At 43.3% G+C, this 24,957-nt stretch overlaps 1 protein-coding gene across 2 annotated transcripts in view; it reads left to right on the top strand.

The window, feature by feature from the left end:
- ddx10 (DEAD-box helicase 10) overlaps positions 1-24,957 on the top strand; it is a 107,756-nt gene that overhangs the window by 51,975 nt on the left and 30,824 nt on the right. For both annotated transcript variants that reach the window (XM_088922082.1, XM_088922083.1), the window contains exons 14-16: positions 10,514-10,639; positions 12,994-13,155; positions 19,591-19,647. In XM_088922082.1, coding sequence (XP_088778208.1) covers positions 10,514-10,639; positions 12,994-13,155; positions 19,591-19,647 — 345 coding nt within the window. The remainder of the gene's footprint in view (positions 1-10,513; positions 10,640-12,993; positions 13,156-19,590; positions 19,648-24,957) is intronic.

The raw sequence follows: 24,957 nt of genomic DNA on the forward strand, positions 1-24,957 counted from the left end.
TCCACAGTCCCACTTATTTATTCTCCCTTTTATAACACTGGTATCACTGTGCCAGACTGTACTGGAAGCTCCTCCCTTTTCTGGCGTCTCAAAGAAGCGGATGAGACAGAACTCTATCAGCTATAGACCTGTATTCATTTTGTCTCCCCTTTCAAAAAAAAGTTGGCAAGGTGCTGAGCTCTTTTTTTAGACCGCAGTTACATTTTATGAGATGCACAGCTGGGTTTTCATTTTGGGCATGGATGTGTCCCAGCAACCTTGAAATTTGTCAGAGAAAACGTAATGGCTCTTAACAAAAATTACACTTATGCAGTTTTCTTTATAGATCATTTTTGATGCTGTGAATGGCTGTGGTCTTATGAAAACCTTTTTTTAGTCTTGAGATAAACACTCAGCGGTTTCAGATTTACTTGCAAACCAATTGCAGTCCGTGAAATGTCACAGCTTGGTTTTGTGACCTCTTCAAGTTGCTATGGGCGTCCCATAAGGCCCTGTCCTAGGGCCCTGCTCTTTTCTCCATCTGTATTTACAGCAGTACTCATATCGTCTTCTGTGCTGACCACACTATCTTCTACTCCACTAGACCCACTTATCACCAGTAGTAACCGATTCACTGATTCACAGCTTTGCAGTTTCCAAATCAGCGCCTCTGTATGGTAACGAGGAACACTGGCGCCGTACCTCTTGCTGTGCTGTTAAGCAGAGGTCGCAATTAAATAATTATTACAGATTCTCTGAGGTACTGTTAGTGAGAGTAAGTGTGTTAACCCGAGTGTCCTGCCTGCCTTCCTCTCTGAGCTTGTACACTCTGTTTTCCCTTACAAGCCCAGTCCCTTCTCCCCCTGATTTGCTGTGTAGGGGGCTGTACTATAGAGGCAGGGGAAGTGGGCCCCCTCCTGTGTGCGACACACTACGCAATTGCAAGGGCTTTTATTATGTTTGAGAAATCAAGCGCCAAAAATTAAGTCATACATTTAGAGCAATCTAAGACTATTAATGATAACAGCAGACGAAGACCTAGAAAGAAATTATAATGTTGCTATTAAATATAGGCATGTGCAAAATATAATCTCTTGCACATTAAGAGTATAAGAAGGAACAAATGACCTGTTCTTGTTTGTCACCTGTCTAAGCTGTTTGGTAGTTAGTAGCAGGTTGATGGTTATTGTTTTGTTCCTTAAACGGTTTCATCAGGGATGGCTAGCTATAGTTTTGTGTTGTACCCCTAGGCTTCTGTATGTACGTTCCCCTGACAGTATGTGCTGCAGAGGGCCGATGTGTGTGTTTGTGGTCTTCTCAAATGAAAGCTTGCAGGGAATGTTCATAAATCTTCATTTGCCAGCGTGGAGGTTCCACGGTGATTTAATTTAGGGAGATGCGCTCTTTCGGGCGGTGACGTGTTTAGGTGTTCATTTAACTCTTTCCACGAGCCCGAAGAAGCTTGCTTCAGAAAAGAAACCCTTCGGGCTCTCCATTTAGGTTTCGAACTTGACAGCTTAATTTATAGCTCGTTCCGTTTTGGTTAAAACATTGATCATTGTGCATTAAAGTACCATGGCTGGCTCATTATTTTGCCCTCAGCTGTTCGTGTTACAACAGGCCAGACTAAACACTGGAACCCATTTATAATAAAAACAGCCAAGCAAATAGATATGGCTATAAATTATCTCAGTCATCATTCTGCGGGAGGACTGTTAAATAGAAAGAAAATGTATCGTGCATTTGCCCTTGAAAAATAACTTGTATATTGGTTCAGACTTGTAATTTTTTTCAGACCCCTTTGTATTTAAGGAGGAAATCCCATTCCTACAAAAGGTAAAGTTAAGGCTGGAATCAATGTTGCAGATTGCGCTGGGTTAGGGGTTAGGGTGAGGATTAAAGTTAGGATTTGGATTAGTTACTCTTGGAGTAGCTCTACCTTCATCCTTTCCATGAACTTTGACCTTGAGCTGCTCTCCTAGCCATCGATGCAACACTAACCTGAACTCGAACCCAAGTTCCAAACTTATGCAGGCTTCTACCTATAGCATAACCATAGAAATGTGTTGTCATTGCTGGGAAATTATTTTACAGTTCCCTGTAAGAAGTAAACTGTGTGATGAAGTTTACTATGAAGTATACATGTTCCTGCTTTCGTAGAGCTATTGTAATGAAATATTCTTGCTGAATCTTCCTCGCTCTGCTGCTGAAATCACAGTCTGCCTGCAAGGCATATCTGTTGAGCCTCAACAGTGCCCAGGATTTCTGCTTTTTACTGGGGACAGTCTTTTTGATTTGTTTCCTTTGCTTTTTCTCTGTCTGTTTCTTAGTTTGCTCTTTTTGTAGTCATCACCAGCGGGCTGTGTCTCTATATCTTGAAAGTTTTTTTCAAGGATGCCTTAAGAAAGACGTGCACTCCTGTCTTGATTTGAAAGTCACTCATCAAACTTTCGAATCATCCGTCACTCATCAGTGCTCATCAAACAAGAGCACTTTGCCACGGCTCCTCTGCCCTGACAGTGAAGGCCCAGAAAGGAAGTCTGAGAGGATATGGCTGAAGAACCGCGCTGCGGCTGAGTGCACTGATTTCGTGCATTTTGACTTGTCTTGTGTCTTGTAAGGGGCAAAAATGACATTTCGCTCCTGTCCTTTTGGGAGCTGATGATGAAAAGTTAAAATGCTGAACCTCAGCAGAATGTAAACTGTGGTCGTAATACAAACCCTGTGTATGAAACAGTTGATCAGCTTTGTAAGAAACACAGACCACATCCTTGCAGGTCTGTCGATAGGGCAAGCCAGTTGGTGTTAGCCTAGCATTTTGCACAGTGGATAATGTGGCAGTGTGTCACGCTGTGAGACTTCAAAGGAACGAGTAAAGGTTTATTCCATGCTGAAAAGAAAAAGAGATACAATGTATCCACAGCCACAGCCAACACTTGTTTCTTTTCTTTTCAGCATGGAATAAACCTGTACTTTTTCCTTTGCAGTCTGCGCATACTGATGCAACTACCTACTGGAACTACTTCAACGCTGTGAGTCTTGTCTGCCCTGTCAGATCTGGTCTTTTTGCAGGTCTGCTTCCACAGGTTGTGTTCAGGATCTCCAGTGGCTAAAGTCCTTCTAGCCCTGAGGGGTGTGCAAAGTGTTTGAGTGTCAAGGCGAGGCCGCAGGTGTCTGGAGAGTCATCTCTTTGTTTCAGGGGGTGTATACTGCCCCTGGGCCTTAGGCCTTAAGCCTTAGGTGAGCAAGAGGAGACTATTCTGTGGGAAGGGGATTTGGGTCAGTGCATTGTTCACATAGAGGAAATTAGCTGACAACTGTCTTTATTAAACATCGGATTAATGGGACTGGGGTGCTGAGGACACTGCTGAGTACCACTTATTTGCAACACAACCCCAGCAGCTTAATAAGGTCCATTAACTCTTTAGCGTGGCCTGTACACATTTGCACATTCATAGCATTTTCAGTGCTGCTTGGTCCCAGGTGAATGAAGATTAGATAGACCCTCCTCTCTGGGAGTCCGGCACCAACAGCAGCATTAACAGGAACCAAAAAGATCAGCTGGGATGCTTCCATCGGTTTGCTGGTTTCACGTAATCCCCACTATTTCCCCAGACTTCACCAGAACGCTGCCCCTGCGGCACGTTCTTCAGATGCCTACCAAGCTGCGCAGCAGTTTCGCAGCGCTTACCGCGAGCAGCCTGAGTTTCTCGGAGACGAAAACGCCGGTTCTTCATCTCCACTGTGTGCTTGTTGTGTCTAGCCCGCTCTGCATGGCTGATCAGCGAGTGGCAGTCAGACTCTCTTCCCAGCGATGCAGGTGACCGCATTTACTCTGCGTCTCCGACGAGCGAGTGTACATACGCCTCATTTCCATCCCGCCCGTTTTCCTTTCTCTTCCTGCATCGGAAGCACTGATGCGAAAAATGAGATGCAAATGTGCGACAAGTTCTCTTCCTTTACTGCCCCTGTGAGGGGATCAGGCCCGTCTTCGTCTGGCGCTGGGGCATCAGACTGACAGTCCCACGAGGAAGCGGGGATGTTTGAAGATAAATATTCTCCTCCCCAAGCACATACTACATGCCAGGATATGGAGTTTCCCTTCCTTTATTGAGGGAGTCGCCAAGAACTGTTTGTTCACGGGCAGGAGAGTAGTGAGGTTTGGTGATGTGAGGTCTTTTGCATAAGATGAAGACTCGTTTGTAAAGCAGAGGCAGTAAAATACTGCAATGCAAGGCTTCCATGGAAATGCGGTCTGACCCCTGCAGGCTCTGCCGGTGGGTCTGTGAAGTCAAGAGGAACGGTGGAAACGCAGGACTGCATGTTAACAAGCTGGCAAGAAAAGCTCTTATCTAACACAGGTGCCTGACTGCGCATTACTTAGGGCTTATCTCATCTTGGTTTAGACTTAGCCCATCTGACATCTCTCTGGTTTTTCCCTCATAGATTTTTTTCCCCAACAGCTTAGAGTCTCAGTGGATAGTAAAATATTCTGTGTAGGGTTTACTTGAACGATTTAATGTGATGGTTCATGAAACAGCTGTTTCTGTTAGAGAGGTGCTGGAACTAAAATGTAGCCAACTTTGCTTCATGCTAAGAAAGACAAACCCTGTCTTCTGACCACATTTTAACATCAGTGTAACCTTTCCACTTGCATCAGTGTGTTTTATATACATAGATCAATTTTTAAAATGATTGTGATCTTAAGCAAAAATTTGCTGAAATTATTTGGGGGGAGATTTCTCCATAAATATCAAGTTTTAGGAGCACAGGGCTGCATCCACTGCTGGGACTCGCAGAGCAGAGACTACGTTACATCTCCTGTCTGCTGCTTTTTTTGTATGCATATATTTTTGGCTCATTTGTAAATCTGGACATTTGAAATGTGCAACTAAATCAATGAGAAGACTGTTGAGGCAGACATAAAAACCTCATTTAACACATGCCCACTCCCCTCTTTGTGGGGAAAAAAATCGATGAATAAAGAGGGAGCTCTGCAATCCATTTCCACTCCGCTATAAAGAGGCCCGAGTTAAAGTCTAATTGAAAATCTGTGGCACCGTGTTAAAGGGAGAACGAGGAATGGGAAATAAAAAAAACAGTGAAAGCCTTGAATAAATTAGTTGGCAATGTGCGAAGTGTGCTGAGGTGTCTGATTTTTTTTTCATGAAGGCACATGACACTCCACTGTGAACTGGCTTTTACTTGTGGGAATCAGTGGTGCTGGGGAGGGCGAGGAGTGAGAACTGGGGCAGATTCCGGAGCTCGTACGGCTCGACCAGGAGCCGGCCGGCGGGCAGCGTTGTGGCTTCCCTGGGCTTGCCTTGAGCCGAGGGACAGGATGAAGAATGTTTCCCCCGTGCCCGTGAGCTGAGGTCAGGGGTGGGCTTGAGCCATGCCCACCTCCGTAGCTCCTTAATCCGCAGGTCCGAACTCGCCCCCGATCTCAGTCCGTTCCCTTGGCCCCCCTCCCCTCCCCAAATGATCCTGAGGGACGCACGAGTCCTTCGGAAAGTGCGCCTCCCTTTGGCGCTGGCAGTCCGTTACACAGCTGGGCAAACTGGAGAACTGAGGCAAAACACCTCACCCAAAAGCCTACCGTTCATGTAACTAAGCGGACTAGTTCATTACCATACGCACACGTCCATTGGGACGGTTAATCGCGCCGATCTCTCAGGACACAGACACAGTACAGCAGACAACACCACACAGGGCAGACTGCAGGAACAGTAAATGTGTTGTGGAAAAGTAAATATGTAGAATTGAGACAAAAAAAAAACCCACGGTAGACCATGCAAAAATTGCGTAGTGCAGACGTGTATTTAGGCACTGCAGGTAGCTGTTGAGGATGCGGACTGCACTGGGGGGCTCGAACCCACAGCCCTCTAACTTTCTGGATATTCCAAACGGGGTGGGGGGGGGGTACCATACACGGGGAGACCCGGATGAGCCTCGCAATGAAGAGGAGACAAGCGCGTGCTGGCTGGCTGCCGGGGGAGGGAGGTGGTGGCTCACGAGCAGCGAGAATGAACTGGCGCTCGTGTTAATCTTTTAAAAAGACCAGCGCGAGTGGTCAAATAACTCATCCGGGGTTCGGAAGTGAGGGTTGGCAAACGAGCCCGGGGATCAGATTTCGTGCAGTGATTCAATATTAAAAATGTAAAGTGATAATTCCCAAGGAGATAATTTTTCAGTTCCTTTCTAACCACTTCAGACTGTCGCTTTTCTTAATGTATAATGTATTCATTAAACACAGGAGGCTAAGGAATTGAATTCCTGAGGCGGAATACAATTTGCTTCTTAATTTAGCTGAAGGGAAGAGAGTGAATAAGAGAGAGACGGTGCGAGAGAGAGCATAGCTGGAAAATCAATTTCTATGGTTTCCATGCAGAAATACAGTGAGATATGGGCTTGAGGGTTCATAGATAACCTTGCAGTCTGGTGCTGTGCGGCATTATGTGATTTAGATGCAATATTGAAACATACTGTGTATTGTTTCTGTGAATTCTTTCCTCACTGGTCATCTTTCAGGGTCTTTGTCTGCACATGCAATATCAAAGCAGAAGAAAGGCAGTTCTCTGTGCATGGAGCTTTCGCTTTAATGAGTTTAGAATTACAGAAGTAATTCTGCCATTAAAGTTGAGATTCAGAGCCAATTTAAAAATATGCACCGGTAATGAGAACAGATTTTTTTAATGAAAAAAACTTTCAGAAACAGTTCATTTTAATGCTAACTGTAGGCAGGCACAGACTAGAGTTTTGGCAAACAAATATGAGAAATTAAAATCAATTGTTCTGAGAACAATACTGATTTCTCTAGTGCACGCTGTCAGAATTCATTCCTCCTACTGCATCACCTTTCAAAGTAATATTTGTATTTGGAAATGTACCCTTTTACTTTCTAAAAGGAGCATTTCTGCTGTACATCAGATGCACGTAATGTACACAAAAGGTGCATTATTCTCCGTTCTTGTTGTCATAGAGGCCAGGGATGTCCAGGAGTTTCTTATGGCGTGCCGTAGGATTGCATGCTATTTATAGGGTGCGGGTGCTGTAAATGTAGACACTTTTTATATTGAAGCCAGAACGCAGCTGTGAGTTAAATCTCTGAAAACTGCGGTATGGTCAGCTCTATCATAGTGATTGGAAGTGACTTTCTTTTCGAGGCCCTTTTGCAAGATAAATTGTCGATTGTGACCGACTAAATCTACTCGGGGGCAAACGCTAGCTGCTCCTGTGGATCCACGTTTTCCACAGTGTAGGTGGTGAACAGCAGGTACCACCCAAGACCAGACAAGAGAACACGGACACCAGGCTCCTCAGATGGCTGTCATCCCCTTCGTGCCTCGTTGACAGGCACGTAAACTCTGATGTAAATAGGTCTACAAAATGTAAAGGATGGGTGACATCTTCAACTTCGTTGTTCAGACGAGACCTTCATCTGCCAGTTAACCCATGTAAGGAGAGCTCACAGAGGCTGTTTTAACTGTGGTGGAGGAGTTCTCCTCAGCCCGTGACTGCTGGTAAGCAGTGTTACAGCCGGTAGTCCCAGTGAGCTGCCTGTGCTCGGTGCTCTGCTGCTCCTGCATCACTGAGAGTGTGAACAGGCCTGCAATCCATCTCAGAAGTGTTGTGCTCAGTCCTGAGTAATTTGAAAATGAGAATGAGCAGCACAATAACCTGACATGCAGTATTGATGGCTTTTTACCGGATGATGATTCAGCAGACCCTGTTGGTTTAACTAATGTAATATTTCAAGGTCTTGTTTAATTCAACTCATGGGGGGGGGGCTAGCCGTCATGAATAATATGGAAACATGAGCCCTGTCTTTTCCATGAAAAGTGATATTGAGAAGTCACAAAGCCCTGCACTGTGCCTGCAGACATGAAAACGTGCCGCTGTAGTTTGTTTCGGGTCTAAAAAGGCTGCAATGTAGACGTTTGGCCCTTAGAGCTGATGCATAAAGGGCTGTGTTGGAAGCAAAGGATGTGTGTTGCCTGTGTGGAACAGCGCAGCGACTCAGTGGGAGATGTGAATCCCATTGTTGGTGCTTCCACCTTAATGGTGTCAGACGTATTCCTGGGAACATGCGTCTGAGGAGGAGAGAAGGAAACAGTGACCTTTTACAGCTGGAGAAGTGCATTAATCCAGGCGGGGTGATTTTTTTTTTACTGCAGAACTAGTGTTCTAATTACGACTCTGGATTGTGTAAAACAAGACGGAGAGTCCCCTTGGATCAGTTTTGACAGCTTTGCAAGCAGTGCTTTCTTGGAATCTGCGCTGAGCGGACCGTCTCGAGTTCAGTACTTCTCACAATAAAGGCGCTAGAAATAAGTCCTTTTTGCTTGTGTTTTAAGGGAGCTGAGTGCTTTTTTCCCTGAGCCTGTTTAGAACCAGTCTACATTGTTGCATGCTAGCTTCTGTGTCGTGGCATTTTTCTATCATGGTGCGCTTCTGCAGTACGGACTCAAGCTGCTTTTACCAATCCGCTTCTGCCCTCAGTCGTTGTCAGCAAGCACTAGGGTGACTCTTGTTTATTGAGGGTGTAACATATCGGGCCTTATGAGTAGCATGCTCTTTCCCTTTTAATGAGATGCGCAGGAGCTTCCCCATATCTGACCATGTCTCACTTCACGGTTGTGTTATATCATGCATGTGAATTTTCCTCACTTAACCTTGCATGGAAAATTCCCGTGCGTTGTAATATAACCATGAAAAATGAAGTCCTGAGCTTCATTTTCACCCTGAAATCATGGTGGCACCTATTTGAGGAAAAATACACCTGCCTTTTGCTAAACGTTTTGCTATTATGCTAAACGTTGTCGTCATTTCTTCCACACAGAGATATCATGTGAGAGCGACACAAAGACATCATAGGGGTGACAGATACGCACTGTGTGCAGCACCATGTCTGTCTAAATGTGTTAGACAGGCACCGATGACACATCAAGAACTTGTTTTCAAGGCCTTTTTCCACAATAGATTTTATGCTTTTACGCTTGGATGTTATCTGTTATGTGTGGATGTTGTGCCGAGCTGTGATTTCTTTTTTTAAAAATTATTTTTAGAAATGCAATATTTTTCTTAAGACGTAGATATAAAGATCAAATATTTTTTCACGTTTTTTTTTAATGGATTCATTGCTCACCATGCTGAAATTCCACTAGAGTGAACAGGCCTCTGCAGGTATTTTGAAAATCTTTGTGCAGTCACTAGCTCCCCGTAAGGAGGTGGTTAGTCCCCTACAGAGCTGTGCAAAGCTTCAATGATTACTTGTGAGATTTACTCAAATTTCATATTAGGAAGTAATAACATCCCATAATTGAACACAGTTTAGTAATTTCAGTCCTTGGAGACATGCAGAAGTATAAATGCTAATAAAATAAGCACACGTGGGTTGTGGGGGTGTGGAACAGTCTACTCAGCCATGAGGTTGAAGGCGATACCCTGGCCTCCTTCAAGAAACAGCTGGATGAGATCCTTGGATCCATTAGCTTCTCACTTGCTAACAGACTTGCCTGGGAGTGCAGATTCTGAACAGTTATGTAGTGCGTAGCTGAACCTTAAAAAGTTGCTTTGTTTGTGTTTTTGCGTGAAGTCTCGCCATCATCTGCACAGGCCCCCTGTGTGTGTCCGTGTGTGCTGTGAACCCCGGCTGGCGGTACTGCATGCCTCTGTGATGTTTTCCTAGTGCTGCTGAAGAACGCAGGAGGGTGGCCTCGTTTGAAGACGCGTCTAACTTCATAAGGCAGCAACAGTCACTGCACTTTCCCATTTCGTTCCAGTAAAACACCACAGTTTAATAATCCCATTCTCAGTTTTAATTTGGCATTTTTCTTCTTTCATTTCATTCATGACGTTTGCAGTCAGTGGGCTATAGTCTGCTGGGTATTTCTTAGTGTTTGTAACTAAATCAGTGTTAAGATGGAAAGGAGAAGTGTTTCGGAGATCCACGGGCAGCTGTTTGCTCAGGTAGTCAGATGCCTAAAGGTAACTGATGGCACCTTGCTGTTGCAGTGTCATTGCCATCGGCAGTGACTGTGCACATTCAAGATTCCTTCTGTAACGAGAGCTTTTATCTCTCTGATTGTGTGTATCAGCATGTGGCAAAGATGCAGATCTGACGCAGGGACTTGCTCTGTTTCACAGTGGGGTTCTCATGAATTTAGCATTTTCAGTAGTTTCCGTTATGTGACCGTTTGTTCCTTTATCATGTGACTGTATTCAGAATGACCTGCATCTTAAGACTTTTGCATTCAAGTCCAATGTTCTCTAAGCTCATTCAGTTATACAGCAAAATCTAAAAGAAAAAAAAATCAGTACATTATGCTGGAGTAAGGCTTATGAGAACAGAACATTGCAATTTACATATCTAAATATTAAATATCTGTGGTGATGTGATTTGCGTCATAGCTCTGTTGGTTGTAGAATTTTGAACTTCCTGCAACTGTATGCACAAATGTATTGTGCTTTGTCATGCAGAGCAGTGATGACCGTCCTTAAGTAAACACATTGTTTTTTACTTGAATTTCAGGAAGACCTCAGCAAAAAAACACCAAAGAAAAAAACAGAGAAAGAAACCAAGTTCAAAGAAGCCAAAAAGGTCTTGAAGAGAAACTTCAGAATCAACACAAAGAAGACTTTTACTGAAGATGGAGAGGTTTGTCTTTGAGCTTTTTCATGTCTTTATTACTGTTGGCTTCAATTTTTAACTACAGGAATCTTGCAGGTATAAGTTCTGTTTGTTGCAATTTGGGCTTAGGAACAATATTACCTATTACAATATACTGATATTACCAATATTACAATATTGCCTGCCACATATTGCATTCTAAAAAATCTTATTTTCAGCATTTTCTGGCACACAGAAGACGAGTAGCTCAAAAGGGGCCAGCAGAGCACACACAGACTGACACCAAGTGTGTTACACTGTTCATTCTGAGGAAATCCTCTGTTGACTTTGTCAGGGTCTTTCAGGATTTTGAATACTAGTATCAGATCCACTTGTCGTGTTCTTTGTTCCAGTCTAAAAACATTGTGTTCCCTCAGCCTGTTAGTGTAGAACATTCTTTAAGCCCCAGAATGTGGTCACTCTTCTTTTGAGAGTTACATTCTGAGTCCAGAGCAGCAGTATCTTGTCTATAACGTGATGACAAAAATGATACAAAATGTGCTAAATGAAGCCTTGCTAGTGCATTGTACAATTTGAATTTAGACTCCTTTGAAGTAAGTTTTATGGTTTTAACTGTATATCGTATCCATTTGCCTTTTTACTTTCTTCCCCACACTGTCTGGAAGATCATGAGTCGACTTGAACACTTTTTCATAAGTAGCCTCTTCTAGCCCGATGTTTTTCATGATTTAGTTAATACCTTGTTTTTAATATCAGCATGCAGAGGCCAAGCCAAGTCATTGTCTCCGGACACTGCAAACCACCAGACCTACTTGTGTGAGCTCTAGTCAGTCTGTTGTGCTGACTGGGACACAGGACACTAGGCAGTGCAGATGCTGCTGATGCATACTTCCTGAAATAGCGCAGCAGTGGTCAAGGGAAACATTAAGTTCCTCCCTCTGGGAGAGGCATTGATCACCCCAGGTCTGCTTTGCTTATTGTGCTTTTCTTTATAAGAACACCAGCAGCTGCAAACTCCCCCCACCTCCCATTTGTCAGAAGGGCCTGCAGTGCTGCAGAGCTCCTGTATTAGTATGGAAGGAGGAACTGTTGCCTCACCCCTTCGCCGACGGTTCTTCACCTCTGCTCTGTCCTGTGTGCAGGCAGAAGTGTCGGGGTTATAGCACAGAGTCTGAATACTCAGCATGGTATCTGGCGTAAAAAGGGTCCGTTTCAGAGGATTTCCCACATGAATATTGATCTATACATGCCCCTCCCCCAGGGTATCTCCTGGATCATCCAGATAAGACGCCGGATCTAGTGATTGATTAACCCCCGCCCCCAGTTTTGACTGGTGTCCGTCCTTAGGGATGCTGCTGGGGTAATATTGAGTTATGCTGCAAGCCGACTTGCAATACAAGAGGACAACAATTCTGATCAATTCTGGATCATTTCTGCTTCATTTTCATGATGTCTGCAAAGGAACAGCTGCTTGTCCTGATGCGGAAGTCCTGTTCAAGCCACACCCTTTTCTCATTCTTTTAGAGCACTTCGTTTTTGAAATCAGGAAATAATTAGAGATTGATTGTTTGTGGTACAAGCAGAGCATAGAAAGTCTGTGTGGCGTTTGGCTTAAATGACCCCTGTCCCTTTCCTGTGGGGCTGCCTGTCAGCCTCAGACTCGTGTCTTGTCCCTTTTTTTCTTTTTCTTTAAACCCCAACCCTGTGGGGCAGGAAACGCAGAAGCAATCATGGAGCAAATCGGGCCACGTTGACTTCTTCCAGAGATGCACAATGTACATTGTAGTGTTTTATTTAAGAAAGAAAGAAAAAAAGGGCAAGAAACATACATAGACAAGGGGGCAAGAAACATCATGTCATCTGAACTGCTTTATCAATTCAGTGTCCCCAGCTCCCAACATAGTGATTAGAGTGTGCTGAGCTGTGGACCTTTCTCGGTGCATAATACCATGTAAATATCCAAACCAAAGTCAAGAAAAATGAAGTAGCAGACTCTGTCCACCTCTGTCTTCTTTGCGGCAGTCATCCCTGAAAAGAATACTAGTTTGTAAAGCATTTATTCTTGCAGCTGAGATGCATCAGATCATGACAGAACTTAATGGGGTTTGGGGAAAAATAGAACCTAATGCAGCCAACAGTGTCCCCACATATTTCCAACTGGCTTTTATTTTGAGGCACTTCCAATATGCCTTAATAAGTATCCATTAACCTGGATAGGCAAAGCTGGCAAACAGGATATGTTGAAACTCTCTTAACTAGAATGTGCAGTCTTTCACCTGAACTCTCCTGAGCAGGGTGTGCAGTCTTTCGCCTGAACTCTCCTGAGCAGGGTGTGCAGTCTTTTGCCTGAACTCTCCTGAGCAGGGTGTGCTGTCCTTCAGGTGGTGCAGCAGTGGCCTCCTGCACAGAAGACGGCAGTGCAGCAAGACGATGAGGACGATGAGACTCTGGGCATCAATGTGGACAAGGCCAGGCAGAGGCTGCTGGAAGAGGATAAACTGGACAAAGAAGAGTACAGGAGAAAAGTAAAGGAGAAACACAAGGTGAGTCAGCAAAATTTCTGCTCTTAATCAGTCCTGCTGACAGACTACAGAATGATTTATTTTTCAAATGTAGGCATGTATTTTGTTAACCTGTCGGCCATTTTTAGTTATGTATACCTGTAGATGTAGTCTTTGTGTTGTCTTTTTTCACCTGTGTTTTCCAAGTTGCTGTGTTAGTTCCTTAGGAAATTTATAAATTCAGTTCGGCATAACCTAAACAATTCATCACAGTCACAGAAAAATAACAAACAGTGATTAAACAGAATATGCTGTAACAACTGCCACCATGGAATTTGAGAGGGGAACTCTGAGTGCTTGTGCTCATAGTATTTCATGAAAAAAACTTAACTACGATTTTGCTAAATACTGAAATTAATTGCCAGAGCAGTTACAGTGATGTTTTGAATTGTTTGCATTTGTCACGAAAAACACATTTACATTCATAACCATGATCCTAAACATCAGTGTTGGGATTCAGCAGCCTGTTCTGAAATGAACTACAGTGTACTTTCTCTGACTGTTCTGTAAAAGGTGCCTCTATTTTTGACCTGAGCATCATAAATTATCATCCCTGATAATGGCCTTGTATTCTACACCATTGAAAGACACTGTGTGAGTCTTCAATTTGTTTGCTCGTGAAGAAACGTGGTTGTTTTGTTAAAATGCATTTGCAGTCATGTTAAACATCCACTGTAATAACACTTATCCAGTATCAAACCTGAAGTATAGTAACAAGGATGCTTTAATAAGTCCATTCTCGAGTCCACCACTAATTAGCATTTGGTTGCCATTCTGATCTACAGGATGAAAAGCTTATTACTGATAATCTCTGTAGTAAATCCAAAAAAAAATTATAAAACTGCTTAATTAGGAGAGAGGAAAATTAGTGGTTTGTTCATTATTCATTACTGTGGAAAAGCAAAAGTACTGACATGTCCTTTCAGCAGCATATATATTTATAGAGTTTCAAGTTGAAACTGGTAACTGTTGCCCAAGCAAGGAACCCTCCTTAGGGTCCAAGCCTCTTAAGTCTTCATAAAAATCCCAAATATTTTGCAGAAGTGCCAGACGTTGACAGCTTGAAGGATCATTTTGATTTTAATGCCACAGCCCAAGCATTGTCTGATTGTAATTATACTGGTTACTTGCATTGTAACCATATCACAGGACCCAGCGGTACAGCAGTTTGAATACCTGCTCTCAACCGTGGACTGTGACTCCTGAAGGGGTGGATCCACTTCCTGAAGTGGCAGAATCGGGTGTTTTTTAATTTGTAAGCCCAGTGGAGCTTGATATACTGACTTGTTGGAAATGGTGTGGTTGAGATACTAGTTTATTTCTTGTGCCAGGCCTTCAAAGCCTGACCCTCACAGCGGGGCTCCCACACTTCAGTTACAAGAGCACTTGAAGAGACTGGAAGACATGTCTCATGCTGGGCTGGAGAAAGCGGTTCTAGTACAAGGAGGAAAGCATGCAGTAAAATGAGGAAGAAAAAAGACTGTTTTGGTTTAACTTTTTCCTTTATTATGATAAAGCTTTGCGTGTTTCCATTTTTTATTTATAAGTGTCTCTCGAGGGGAAAAAAATCACAATGCTTCAGAGGGGAGATAACTAAAATTTAATTTGTAACCGCCTTTCTTTTATTCTGTGGAAGTTTTGCTATGGCAATAGTCTCTCATTGCATTCCCCGATGTTCTTTGCAACACATTGCTTGAAAGGCACAGCGTGGGATATCACTTTTTGTAAGACATCCTCTCCTGAGATGTTAATTTTGAAATGACGTTCTGATTCCTCTTTGAAGAGCTTTGTAATTGCCATCAGAGGTGAGGAATTTTTGTAACGACAGCAAGACTCAAGAACTGTTCCCGCTGTTTGAACTGCCTCCCCTCTGTGTTCAGGTTGGTTCAAAGCCACTGCAGAGTTGGCATCGTTTTGGTTTAGACAGAGTTTCAGTCTGATAAGTTTCAGAAACTATTGTTTTGAAGAGGCTCACTGGGAAGGTACTGCTGGCGCTGTGCTCAGGAGCATCACACGTGCACCTTCCATCCTCAGTGTCTGTGTGAATAATTGCAGTATCTTTACAGACCACAGGTCTAAAACACAGGCACTTAATTGGTTAGATATGTTGGTCTCAGCTGTGCTTCAATGCCGTTTCCATTGCAGTGCTTTGAGTTCTTAATTACTTTTTGGGGTTTTTCGTTTTTGTTGCAGAGGTGCTCTCAGTTTACATGCAGTGATGTGATTGGTGCTGGAGTCAGGGTGGATATCCATCTCTCATCAGCCCGTTAAGACAAAACATACATGTATGTTACAGCAGGGCGGCAGAACTCCAGTCCTGCAGGGCCAGAAGGCGTCTTGTTTTCCTTCCACCTGAGCCCTTAATTACCTAATTCAACTCATTACTGGCTTGATTGGACAAGCTGAAGCCTTTCCTTGTTCTCGAGAAGCTGGAGACTTAAAGAGACCGAGACAGCCAGCTGGTCAGCAGCCCTGGAGGACCGGAGAAGGGCTCCGCTGTGTTGCACTATATGTGATGTATAACACTAACCCAGATAGCACGCATAGTAAAAAGAAAAGGCTGAGAAAAGAAGGCTAAAGTAATGTCATGAGTAAACACTGAATTTCAAATGACTGATTCTGTGAAAGCCTTAAGCTGTGATGCAGCTATATTTAGCATAGCTGCAGTTTTTTTCTTTTGCAGGCATGTGCTTAAAAAAAGAGACATTGAGCGACTAAATGGAGAAGAATGTCAGAGCGAAGGGCTCCAGGCTCAGTCTGTCATCCCCTGGCCAGGCTGCTCTTCAGAATAGGACTGGAGCTGTTAAGCACAGCCTCCACTGCCTGCTCCTGCACGCTCAGTGGACAGGGTGTTATAGGGTTACAGGGTGTTTCAACAAAAACAGCCCCCGGGCAGGGTTTTCAGCAGGCTCTGCCAATGGCAAAGATTGTTTTAAATCCACCAGCTGAATGTCCTTTTACTTGACCTCTTTTCAGCTAATGTTGACTGGGAATCGGACTTTCCAGGTATTCCGATGACCGTTTTATCAGTTTGATCTAAGCGGGAGCAGCTCCGGTTTATAGGATTATCTTTACGCAAATGGCCCTGATTAAAAAAAAAGATCGTGTGGCATTCAAATATGTCTATGCACTCTGACAAGAACAGACCAGCAGCTGTGTTGTGAGTCTTAGTGCGTTTCTGTAGCTACACATCCACTGCATTGTGTGATTGCAGCTGAAGGCATTGTGTCATTGAGGGTTACACATAAAGCCACTTCTAATTTATTTTAATTTGCATTGTGTGCTGGTGTTGACAGTTGTTTGAGAGAGAGGCACAGAAATCAATTAATACTGTGTATTTGCACATTAATCATTCCCGCTTCGCCGCACTGCTAAATATCACAGACGTCCTGTGAGCAGATCTGAAGCGTACAGAAACCATTTACACCGTGCACTGTGCTATACACTTAAATGGGAAACGTTTCAGACAGGAGAGATTAACTGCTTTTGTACTGATAACACGTTGGAGTGAACATGCAGAATATTCTTGTGCACAGTCCAGCCCGCATCTGTCCTTTTAGACGCACTGTGTCTTTTGTAAGACATCGTCTACCGAGGTGGCCTTAAGTCTCGAGAAGGTTGCATTGTGTCCTTTGCAGAAATACTCTTCTCTGCTGGTGAAATTGAAGTGGCGGAGGCCCTGCTCTGAACCCCAGCGGGGCCAGGCTGGGATTGAACCCGGGACCCAGCCCGCAGCAGGACTGCGCTTGAGCCAGCTCAGCTGCGTTGATCAACAAACCCTTGGGCAAGACTGGCGTCTTCGTCTGATACACTCGAGGCTTCGAATGACAAGCTAGAGAGTTTGAATAAATGGATAGATGAACAATGGTTCCTTGGCAGCCTTTTGGCAGGTCTAAAACTGGACACAAAGATACAAAACAAGAACAAATTCATTCTCTGGCTGGCTGGCTGGCTGTGGAGGGGTTCCAGAGTTGCCCGTTGTCTGGGGGTCGACCCTGGTGCCTGGCAGGCCCAGTTGGCACCGGCACCCCCAAGCTGTGGTCCACACTGGAGCCGAACCCCGTCTGAAGAAACACGCCAAGCTCAAACGTCCCCGCCCTGCACTTTGTTTCATGTCCATCCTGTTAGCAGACTGTGAGCAAAATGCAAATCGTGAAGCAAGAAGTTTGTACGAAAGCTGAGGATCTTAGCCCTAAATTGCTGGTTCCGTTAGAGGCTCTCGGGAGCGATGCCGATGTATAATTCATATTCTAGTTAAAGCTGCTGGTTTAAGTGATAAAATAAATCCCTTTCAATACCGATTTATTTCCACTAAAAGGGATATTCATGCATGCATAGTCTGAAGGCTAACAGAAGCAGGAGGCATAACTAATGACAAAATTAGCCGTTCACTTTCTAATGTTCCAGCGTGGCACCGAGGAGTCCTAGAAATGTAGGATCAGTTTCTTGGCATTTATTACGCGGATGGACTGGCTTCTGGTGAGGCCTCAATTTAAATGTTGTAAATAATGAAATGAGGGTGGTACTGGTGGGGAGGATCTTCTTAGTGTCCAAGACTCTTGTTGTACTCTTCCCTTACCTTCTGAACTAACCATAGTGAAAACGTCACCTACTGTATGTTGTAAGTGTTAAATGCCCTACTCTAAGTTAAGCAGGAGGCACATTGTGTAACTTCAGGAGTCTGTTCTCTTTGCATGACTGCATTCGAACAGCTCCCTTCAACTGCAGGGGCTAGCTGGGGGTCTCGTCTTAATACTCAGTCATTATAGACCCACACCACAAAACCAGCTGGCAGCTGGGCAGATAGGGGTGCCTTTGCCTTCTGCACTTCGAGAGAGAGGCCACGGTTTGACAGTCACTGGGTTTGATGCTCGGCACTGGGAGTTATACTTCAGTTATTGTCTTGTCCGAGTGATTTATTTGCTCTGTTGGTGGAGTGTTATAGATTCCAGTGCTGGCTGTAAAGCTTTGTAATTGACATCCAGAGAATACAATTATAGAAACGCCAGCAGATCCCTTTAAAGTCGAAATCCATATAATGAGATTTTTTTTACATGAAGACGCCAGTTTAAAATGTGTTGAATTCCCTTGTGTGTAATTAATTGAGATGAGTTGTATTGCGAGAGATGTTAGAAATTAGTTGCACCCAAGAGTGATTTAATCAAGTCTGAATTGTACTGATCTATGTGAAAATAGCACCTTAAGTGTTTACTATGACAAGTAGTGTTACATTTGCGTGGTTGTATAGAGGAGAGAATTATGCAAAATGATTGTGAGCGTTTGAGTGAACTTCACCCTGAAACACATGCAAATCCTTTTAATTATCAGTTTGATCTGTAAATGTTGAATTACACAATTATACTGGACTAAAAACTGCAGTGTCCTTGACTTGATGAAAAATGACAGTGCATGGAGAGTCCTAATTGCAGACCTCATATTCACATTTGGCTCCGCAGACATCTGTGATAGGGAAAAATTGTCTCAAACACTAAGTCAATAAGTCTGTAGCTCTCTGGAGGATTTACTTGTAAAGTCAGACCTAGATTTTAAACATTAATCTGCATTTCCGTGGTCTATTAGTAAATCAGGCGCAGTGCACAGCTGACTTTCTGCACCAGTCTGATCCCTCCAGAGTCCTGCAGATGTCTCCTAGCAGGCTCTGGGTTAATCCTGGGCTGTTTGGACTTGCTGGTGAATTTGCATACTTTTATTGTTTTATGGTTGACTGCTTTTAGCCAACAGTGCAAATGTTTCTGGGTAGCCCCGCGAGACTTCAACAAGCAGCCCCGGCTTTGCATTTGGAAAACATTTTCTCCCTTTGTCGTTCCGGTAGGGACAGAGGTGAGAAAGATTTGGCGGACGGAGAAGGGCAAGTGCCTGCCTTTCTGAGCCTTAGAGCTGAAAGGATTGATCGGGTTTTAACAATCTATGGAGGGATTTGTACTAATATTTTGGTTTAATGGCTATTTGACACATTAAGTGCATCACTGGTTTTGTTTTTAATGCCGTCCTTTTTATTTTTTTGGAAACATTACCATCTGAACCTCTTCTTCAGTCCTTCTTTGCTTGTTCTGGAGGAAAAAGAGGCATTTTCTGGAAAGGAGAGAGCCTGTTAGATAAAAAATCATTATTTGAAATGTGGAGCTTTTGTCATTGATTTCTGGCTGTCCTCCCCAGAAGCTTCGCCTTTCATGAATTTCCCTCCCCATTAACCGGAGCTGGTGTTTGGACAAGCCTGTTGCAAAGTGCAGAAACAGGCCTGTCCTTGGGCTCATCCTTAAGTAGCTCAGTTTGCACAGGACAAAAGAACACAAATTGCAGGGGGAATTGTTGAAAATGGTGGGTGTGTGCCAGGGGACATTGTTCACGTTCTTGTTCTTGTTACAGTGCTAATGGACTTTTGTTTTTTTTTAACAGGAGAAAAGGCTCAAAGAAAAGGCAGCCAAACGAGAGGCCAGCAAGCGACAGAAGGAGGTGAGTTAAGATGTGCCTTTCCTGCTTTTCCAGACTGTTGAGAAAGACATCTCAGGGATGATCGTGGGCACAAGTCAGACACGTGCTGTAGTCTGCGCTGGCGATCCAGCAGGCACGCACAGGCTGTCCTGCACACAGCACGAAAGCAGAATACAGCACTGCAGCTCTCTGGGCTGCCCACAAGCAGCCATGTGATTTACACGACATACAATCACTCTTAAAAACCGATGTTTGTTTTGTTTCTCTCATGTGTCTGAAATAAAACATGGACATCATTTTCCATGTACCAGTTATAAATCAGTCTTGAATATGCTGGTCAAGTACATTACTAAATGAAAGTGGCAAGAGGAGTCCTTGATTAAATCTCCTTTCTTGGTGCCACTGCTGGCACAAATGATAACACCTGCGTTTCTTAATGTATCAGACAGGGTTTGGTTGGGTGTTGCATCACTGTGGATTCTAAGATGTTGTGTTTCGGGTTCTGGTTCAGAGAGTCAGGAAGAGTCAGGAAGCAGAGTATCGGTATGTTAAAACAATCCTGTCTTTTAGAAGAGAAAGCTGTCGAAGCCTGAAAAGGGCATCAAGCCTTGTCCTTTTAGAGTGCAGTATTGGCAATGAAAATGATCTGATACAGAAGGATGACATCTTGTTTTTCTAGTTTTCAGCGAGTGTTTAGACAAGACAACAATATCAGTATGCTGTTTTAGCAACTTTTATTGGCCTGTGGATGTTTTCAAAGCTCTCTGAGAAACTCTTTTTTGACATGACTCTATTTTTAATCATTCTTGTTTATCTAAGTCAGTGTTGACATACAGGATCAGTCTTTTCAGAGCCTTTCACCCTGGTGAAATAAAAACCCTGAACCAAACATCACTAATTCAATTAATTGCTGTTTGCAGAGGCTTTGTTCTCCTGCTCACTGAGGAAGGGTCGCCAGGGGTATCCAGATTTGGAGTTTTAAGATCAGAGCTCACACTGGTTTGATGGCATCTTGTCCATTGACAATCAATATTGATAGCTTAGCAAGTCCACAGTTTTTTGAGGTGACCTTAACCTACCCAGTATGAATTGGGGTCACTGCCTGCGTTTCGGTGGCATGTGGATGGAATGATTATTGGCATTAAATGCTAATGGGCAGTGTGCTCACCTGGTCTGCCTTGAGGCCTTGTGAGGGTCTGGGATTCTTGTGCAAAATGTCCCGAGCACTAACTACATGCACGTGCATAATGATTTCGTGTCTCTCTGTTTGTCACGTTGGTAAAGAATTGCAAGAATTGACTCATAGTTTAACCTAAAGCAGCACGATCGATGTTGCTTCTGTGTGTGTTTCTACCTTATTGTTACTGTTGTTCTGGTGACCTGGAAGGTATGTGATGCCCAGAAAGCTTTAATGGTATTGGGATGGATGAGCAATAGACTTGTGGTCATCTACCAGCAGAATGCACATGCACTTGCAAGCAAATGTATATATGACATATCTGTAAGAGACTAGTAGGGATTTGAGTTTTCTAGGCCATGCAGAGGACAAACCATGTTTTGTGCTAATTAAGTTGTAGATGGAGATAAATGGTCTGGGATGAGAGGTGTAATGTGGTTGGAGGTTTATTAAAATGTGGCCTAGATTAATTCAGTGTGTTCAGCTCGCCCTCTTCCTCCTGTGAACCCTGTGTCCTTGGAACTCCTGCCAGTGGTGCTGTAAGCCAACCATCAGCAACCTGACTTGCAATTTTCAAGCCATTCAATAACATGGCCCTCATTTTCTGAGAGAGAACCTCACTGCTCTGAATACTTTTACTTTTCTCACGTGCTGTATATTGGCACCCGTGTGTGAAATTGCACTGACGTTATAAGCATAGTGTCTTTCCTATCAAAGTGGGTTGTAGTGGAAAGCATCTGACAATCCTGGAAGGAAATGTAAGGTCTTTTCAACATTCTTAAGTTTAAGGCTTGCAGAGAGATCATTGTTTTCTGCAATATCGGGTTAACATTTCCATGTTCTTTCTTTTTGTGTATGTAGAATAATGGTGCTGTGGTGTGCTTGATAGACTACATGCTCCACAGTCTTCAAAGATGTCTTCATTTGTGAAAAGGAGAAAGGCGCGACAGCTGTTTCGTTAAGGTGTAACAATACAGGAAACAAACTTTGGGCAGCTTGTGAAAATCCCGCGGCAGACATTCTGGAAAATAAGCCAGTTCTTCTGCTCATCACATCCAGGGGTCACACGTGTCCCTGAAGCACCCCCCAGTTAGAGCTTGATCTTCCCCAAGGAGTGTGAAGGACCTGTCACTGTTTTTCCTAGGATTTTCGGATGTGTCCCTAGTCCCCCTATGCTGAGCTAGTGTGCCTCCACTTGGAAGCTTCTTTTCCGATTCCAGCTTACGTAGTGGTGGTGCGGAGCTGCTTACATAACATAGGTAGAGCATCACCTCTTATGAACCGTAGTTTTGTTTAATTAACAAGGAAATGTCATGAGGCGGAACTAATGCTGACTCCCTTACATTCCTTTTTACGGTTATCGGCAGAGGATACCAAACCCTGAGAAGTATCAGCACCAGCGGGAGAGCCTCATTACGTTAATTTATGTAAAGAAGATGTCTGTACCCTTTAATTTGTTTTCTTTTTCAGTCTGGTGGTTTGCTCAAGATTTTTTGAATGCCTGTTTTTTTCTTAACAGTCATGTTTAATGATCATCGAGACCATTAGGAAAAATTTATCTTTGAAAATTACATTTATCTCTCCAGACATCTGTTGTTAATGTCTACAACCAATTTTCACAAATGGTTTGTTTGTAATTGAATTCCTATAATGGGCAAGTGCACAGAAAGGTTGCGGTGTGATGGCAGGAAGATAAGTATGATGAATAATTATTATATCCAGCAATATAGCCAGCTATTCCCTTTGGAAAATATTGGCAAATGTCCTTTCATTAAATGAAAAAGATTGCTTTAAAATTTCAAGTTAAGATGGTTAGTCATTACACCTTCTGGAAGAACTTTAACATTACATATCATCAGCTGCTCCGTATAAAAAGAATACCTCAGAAGGCCTTTAAACAAAATGAGGAAAAATTCCATCAAAGCATCCAGTGGGGTTACTGAAATGTGCAGAGAGTCACCTACTGCAGGCGATACAGGACTCACCCTGTGAGGGCGGTGTTGTCTCCTGCAGGAGGTACAGGACTCACCCTGTGAGGGCGGTGTTGTCTCCTGCAGGAGGTACAGGACTCAGTGAGGGTAAGGTCCCCAGATTGACTACTTTAGTCAGACATTCTTAACATCCTCTTACCTCTGGTCTGGCAGAGCCTGAGACTGGGTCTAAAGGGTCCTGCTGTGTCCCTCTGTATTGTTGTCCTCTGCTGGGATCTGGCATCCCATAAACACTTTGTGATCAAAGGGTTTGAAGCCTCTGTCTTCCAAATTTACTTCTCCACCTTCCTGACACAAGGGGTATTCATCTTTTAGTTTGGTTACTATTGTGTAAACGTTTCCCAGTGTTTTTGTTTTTAGAATCATGTTTTTCTAAGATGTCACAACAAGGGATGGTGTCATGAAGATGGGTGGGAAGCACTAAAATAAGCTGTTAAAACAATGAGACTCCTGTCGTTATGATTTTCCTTCTTGAGCTGCAGTTCCATGAGCGTAAGCAAACAGATGAAGGAAATACTTGCTGTGCTAACAAATGACCCGTGAATCTGTGTTGAAAATGTATCTCTAGTACTACAGGCACATTTTTGTTTGAAGATTGACGTGTCATAAATCATCTCAGCTTAATATTCTCTTGCATATGAATGTGATCTCTGCAATCTGTCACTGAAACATTTGCCAGAGGTGTGAGGGAGCAAGGAGAGCATTTTTTTAGTGATAATGAGTACTTGCAGAATATCTTCTTTTATTTAAAGCTTTACAGTGTAGTCCAAGCAACACAGTGGGAGAACCAATCCTGGAACCAAAAAAATGTTACAAAATAATGCTCAATTTTAACAGAATATTGGTGTCTTACCTTTCTAGTTGTCTTTTTCTAAATACAGAAGCTGAACCTGAGAGAAGCGGCTCTGTCCAAAACCCAGAGCAAAACGAGTGGCTTATTATGTAATTTTATAATTTTTGAAATAATCTTGCAGCGTTGAAGTTGAATTCATTTCATTTTCGTACCCGTTTATGTATGGTAGCAGATGGGTGGACTTCAGAAAGGTTCACAAAGGTTTTGAGCTCAAGTGAACTCGGTAGTTTTTGTGAGCGCAGGCTATGAGGTTAAGCTGAGAGGACAGAAGAGACAGGAAACGAGCTGCATTGCTCAGGAAAGACGACAGGGCCGGGTGGCAGGGACTAAGCAGGCTGCCCTTTGTGTCACTGCTGTGTTTTGAGTTCTGGCCTTGCCGCACTGTTTTTCAATACCACAACCTTCAGCAGTCTGTCACTGACTCCTCTGGCAGAGCCTGGTCTGCAAACAAGACATTTGCTTTGTCTCTGTCTTGTCACCAGACCGTGCAGCATGCTGCAGTATCTAGTCATGCTCTCATATCTAGTCTGATCTTCACTAACTCAGCAGGTTTCTTTGCCATAATGTGGGAAATTAAGGTTCTGAAAGAGTTGTTCCTTCAATAATCCGGGGTCGACTGTTTCTGTGAGATTTGAGCCCCTGTCCATCTTTCGTGCCTTTGTCGTAAATGATTTTTTTAAATATACATAATTATGTCCACAAACAATTAAGAGTATTTCACATTAGGTGCTTACATATAAATAGCTTAATTGATTGAACCAGATGATAGAAGCTTGAAGTAGAAAGTAAACCTGTTTCTGTCTCATGTCAATGAAAAGATGGACTGTATTGCTGGTTCGTCTACAGTATTCTCGTTCTTAAATGAGAATGCTACTTGTTAAAAAAAACCTGGAGATGTTAGTTTTTTTATGTTAATCTTTCAGAATTCCATCTTCTTCTCTTTAAATTAATAGCAATCAGTAATCTACTCTGACCTGTTTAAAGCATGTTTATTGGCTGAAAGACAAGTTGACTTTGGTCTATAGTGAGAAATCTCTTTCCTCTGAGGCTGTTCTTGGAAGATGATGATGTGGTTGATGTAGTACTCCTGGGATGGCAGTTGTTAGAGAAACAAGAGTTTATACCAATTTAAATGTCAAAGGGCACAGTCTTTGCTCTGTAAGCTCTCAGGCAACAGAATCTCCTCTTCTTGATAAATTCCTGCAGGAGAAAGTAAATTGTGAACTAGTCTTTAGCACCATGGTTCAGGGGGTCCACTAAGCAAATAAATATGTAGTTTTGAGCAAAGTTTCTTTTTGAAATTTGGGAAG

The sequence above is a fragment of the Atractosteus spatula genome, chromosome 7 (genome assembly GCF_055471065.1).
Source record: "Atractosteus spatula isolate fAtrSpa1 chromosome 7, fAtrSpa1.hap1, whole genome shotgun sequence".
NCBI lineage: Eukaryota > Metazoa > Chordata > Actinopteri > Semionotiformes > Lepisosteidae > Atractosteus > Atractosteus spatula.